Source organism: Myripristis murdjan, chromosome 11, assembly GCF_902150065.1.
Source record: "Myripristis murdjan chromosome 11, fMyrMur1.1, whole genome shotgun sequence".
Lineage (NCBI taxonomy): Eukaryota > Metazoa > Chordata > Actinopteri > Holocentriformes > Holocentridae > Myripristis > Myripristis murdjan.
Genome location: NC_043990.1, coordinates 6,201,872 through 6,206,775, shown reverse-complemented (window position 1 = coordinate 6,206,775; position 4,904 = coordinate 6,201,872). Strand labels below are relative to the sequence as shown.

General features: G+C 36.3%; 1 protein-coding gene across 2 annotated transcripts in view; it reads right to left on the bottom strand.

The window, feature by feature from the left end:
- LOC115368064 (class I histocompatibility antigen, F10 alpha chain-like) overlaps nucleotides 1–2,625 on the bottom strand; it is an 11,329-nt gene extending 8,704 nt beyond the window's left edge. Inside the window, exon 1 of one of the 2 annotated variants that reach the window (XM_030064034.1) lies at nucleotides 2,501–2,625. In XM_030064034.1, coding sequence (XP_029919894.1) covers nucleotides 2,501–2,549 — 49 coding nt within the window. In that variant the 5' untranslated portion in view covers nucleotides 2,550–2,625. Of the gene's footprint in view, nucleotides 1–1,484; nucleotides 1,630–2,500 lie in introns of those variants that run through there. The other variant, XM_030064035.1, reaches the window with a different exon arrangement.
- Nucleotides 2,626–4,904: the final 2,279 nt, after the last annotated feature.

Here is a 4,904-nt window from a genome sequence, read left to right as displayed (position 1 = left end):
TCATCAGTTCACTTTATATTAGCCTGAAATCTGAACCACTTCAGAGTGTTGTTTAAAAGATATGAATCACATTTAATTGGCAACAAATCTAAATATCAATCTTTATACCTAATAAATGGAAGTGATTATTTGTTCACAATTATGTCTTATGTTTATATTAATTAGAGACATACGTTGCTGTCCTGCATTGTTGATATTAAAAAAAGAAACTGTTGAAAAATCTGCTTCAGTGAAATGAAATGAAGCTCCTAAAAGGTAATGAGCCACTTCTCAGAAAAGGAGAATTTAGTTTCTTTTGTTTTCAGCTCCTTCTTTTTAATTATAAAATAAATTTATCTTTGTTGCTCACTGTGTATGTCGATTTACAGTGTCCAGTTTATGTCGCTTACGGACAAAATACTTTTTTTTCTCTGCAAAGGATAGGATTTAAAATGCTGAAGTGTAATATTTAAATAAAAAAGATTTTATGCTGAATGAGTCAAAATTTATATTATTAAAAATACTAAAAGTACAATGAAAGATTAAAATAAAACGATGTAATTAGTTACTTCCACCTTTAATAATATTTTTTTACTCATACAGACAATTATTCTTTATGTATTTCAGGTTTATTTGATATGGACGGATACAGTGTGAGAGGAGTTCATCAGTTTAAGTGTTGTGGTGTTTAAAGCAGATGTTAATTTACAGCGCCTGTCCCCTGAAGCGCTTCTGGGAAAGTCAAAGATTTACACATTAAAACAGTGAGCGACTAAAAAAGAAATCAGGAGGTGAACTGAGTACAACAATATACAAAAAACACACATTTAGTGCAAACAGAAAACTGTAACAGGACACAGCTGAGCACAAAAAGAAAAGAAAAGAAAGAAAAAGCTAAAGATGAGAACACGTTTGAGCAGATCAGCGTCATATCAGTCAGTGTGAGCGCAGAGGGAAGGCGTTTGGCTTCAGCTGCAACATGAACACAGCGCCCTCACATGGCGCCCACTGGTACTGTTACAAACTCAGGCTCTGTGTGCTGGTAACACACACACACACACACACACACACACACACACAGAGAGAGAGAGAGTCTGGAAACGCAAACTATTACAATAAGCTCAGTCACACGAATCGAAAGTATGACGATCTATAACTTTATGAATTGACAGGCTTTAGCTAATCATTCCTTTATTTTTATTATATTTTATCTGCTTCTTTAATGTCTCGTGTTTTCTCTCATTTCATTTTATGTCATTTTCCTAATTTCATATGGACTTGCGCAGCAGAAGTCAAATCTCCACTTGTGCACATTAAAGATCTTTTCTATTCGTTAGAGACTAAAACACCCAAATTACCACCCATTCCAGCCTGGATTCAACAAATATCTGGAATATTAAAATGTACGCGGTTTAGCCGACACAGGTCTTATCAAAGTCACATGTGAAGATCTACTAAAGCAACTTAATGTGAAATTAGAGGAGAAATTTTAAATGTGATCTTACCCGGAGATGCAACATGACAGAAGAGGAGCAACAAAATAAACTCCTTCATCTTGATTTGATAAAGAAATAAATTTCCCAAAAATCAATAAGTCTGAACGGTGAAACCTTCCTCTCAGCCCCGCTGGCCGCTTGTGTCTCGACTAGAGGACGCTGTCTGTCTAATGAGCCTCACGTCACAACTGGGCGGGACAAGAACCCGACTGGCCAATAGAAAAATCTGAAAGGCTGCAACGTCATTGGTTGCTAGGCAGATTTGAAGAATTCAGGTTGTTAAGCGAAAGTAAAACTGAACTCTGGTAGAAAGAGAGACTGAAGCTCTAATATTTGAGTGACGCAGAGCCACTTACAAAGAGAAAAACAGCACAACAATCATTTATTTCTACATCAAAAACATTAACAGCAAAAACAGAAAAAGGGAAAAGCAGAAAACCAGAGGGAAGACAGAAGAAGTGACTTATAATCCAAAGAATGACCTTACAGATGAAAAAATTTTCACCAGGGAGAAATGTGTTGTTTTTTTAAGAGCAGATTTTTAAAAATGTGTCTGTGATTAGAAAGACAGATTAGTGAGTTAGTTATTTGTACTGTTTTATTTATGATTTATTTCCATTTTTCTTCCCTTAGAAACTGCACACACTCACACATACTGACAGGCACTCCCATGCATGTAGACTGTTCTCCTCACTTTGAGAATAAAATCCTTCGACTAATCTCTAAAGTGCTGTCATTTCACTCCGTTTGACCAGGCAGGCTGCTGCTATTAAATAGAGATCCTTGCTCAGTGCGCACACACACACGCACACACACTGATTGGTAAAGCAAAATATTATTCTCAGTTCAATGATGTGACTCAAGAGTGTGATAGACTACGAATTAGCATCGAGAAGCATCGACAGGGCATCGCAAAGCCTTATTCTGCTGGAATTCACCCTATTTTATTTTATTTTATTAACTTCTTCTCTGTCCTGTGTTTTATCTTATTTATTTTATGTCTTACTTATATCTGCTGATCTTACCTGGAGATGCGACATGACAGAAGAGGAGCAACAGCATGAACTTCTTCATCTTTCTCTGTTTAAGTAATAAAGTTCACAATATTTGATAAATCGTCTGTCTGATCAAACTTCCCCTCCGGTCTGCGTGTGTGTCGCGCTCAGAGGAAGCGGTCACAAATGGGCTGTACAAGAACTGGCCAATAGAAATTCAGAAAAGGCTGATTTTTTTTTTTTTTTTTGGGTTACTAGGTAGAGTTGAAAAATTGAGGTTGTTGTGTAAAAATAAACTGGTAGAAAGAGAGACTGTAGCTCTATTTAATTCACACAGAGCTACTGAAACCAGACACAAGAGGTGACTTATAATCCAAAGAATGATCATATAGAGAAATGATAGATTTAAAAAGACAGTATACCTGGGAGAAATGTGAATTTATTAAGAGCACATGTTTTAAATGTGTTATTGTGATTGTAATGACTGATTAGTTACTGGTTGTTCGTTCCAGGTTTGATCCATTTCAAAGGTGAAATCTTGTGACTTCTCCTTTGATTTAGTTGAAACTGGAAGCTGAGATCATTTATCACAAATGTGCTGATGCCACATTTCTCAGTTTGTGTTGACAGTGTTCATGAATATCCACAGAGGCTGCTTGTATTTTCTTTCCAGCTGCTGAGTGTCAGTCGGAGCTGCAGCCTCTGTTCATGTCTCACTGAGAACAAAACAGCAAAACACAGCAGCATCAGCATCAGTCCTGCTCTGGACCGGCCCGGCTTTCACTTTGAGCGCCTCACCATCAACACACGCTGCGTATCTGTTACAGCGTCAGTAAGGCCTTCAGCTCCGGACCTCAGACTCTGATTTCTAACAATAAAAAAATGATCTTTGTACTGAAAAAAAAAACAAACACAATTTCTGTATTTATTTACTCCCTCACTCCCTGTTCCACCCTATGTAGTGCCCTTCACAGTTCATCAGAACGCATCTTGGTACCTGCCTCACTTCCTTTACCTCGCTTCCTTTTCTCCCCTTTTCTCGTTGATAATTTGTTTGGACCCTCGTTTACCTGATTAAGTTCACCTGAGGCCTGTTGCACAAAACTAGGATAAGGGATTAAGCCGGGATATCTTGGTTATCCTGGATTAATTTATCCTTGATCCGGTTGCACAAAAGTAGGATAGTGGATAGCAGAATATGTTTTGATATAAGTTACCATGGAGATTTATTCTGTGGAGCTAGCCTGCTCCAGACCAGGCTAAGTTCCAGGATTTATTTAATCTTATCCCTTATCTCAGTCAACAGTCACCACAAACGGAAACTAAACGTTATTCCACTGCCCACTACGCATTGTTATCACATCGACACCTTCCTAAAATAATCGCCTAAGTCATTTTTTCAGGTTTTTCAAGAGACACAAAAAAATTCACCAAAAATTAACTATGATATTTATTGATAATTTCACTCAAAAATGTTATATAAAAGAAGATGACTACTGACATACTAAAAACAATGTCAGTCAATTATGTAATATAACAGAAATAAATGACTTAGGCAAATTTCTGAACATGCCTTTGTTGACTTAGGCAATTGTAATATGTTATATGCCAAAGTTATACTAAACCTCATCACTTACCAATTGAGGATGAGCCCTGGATCATTGAAATAACTTCACTGGCAGAGAAAATTTTCTTTCTTCTTGATACCGCTGCCATCCTGAAATGCTTAAAATAGCCTAAAAATGTTTTTTTTTTTTTGTTTTCCTTAGGCAAAAATAAAACTACCAAAGTCACAGTTTTTGCACACAAGTGATTTAGGCAGTTATACTTCAGGGGTAGAATGGCATGACCTGTTCTGATGCTGGTGATTTCACCAGAGGTGGCCAGCATCAAGAGGAGATGATTTAGGCAAAAAACTTGTTTTTGAAAAAAAAAAAAAAAAAAAAAGACTTAGGCGATTATTTTAGGAAGGTGTTGAAACTAGACCCCCTGTCATTATTTAAACATTTGTGATCATTAATTTGATGATAAATGATGATTTTAGATGTTGCAATATTAGATAATTTACAGTTTCCCATAGACTATAAAATACACATCCCATATAAATATAAATACACATCAAAGAGTAACATGACATTCCTTTATTGAATAAGGATAAATCAAAGCAGGTAAACAATCAGCTCCTTCACACAGTGACTCTACATGATAGAAAGCACAGAATCAAAGCATATTATACAATACAAGAATAAAGACACATTCAAAGGTCTGTATGTAATACACCCTGCATGTCTGCACACTGAAATAAATGCAGGACAAATCCATACACAACAAATGAACAGACAAATGAATGGATGCAGTAGCAAGCTTGTATACACACAGTATACAGCACAAACGACATAAGAGGCCAAATCAATTTAAATACAATTAAACATTT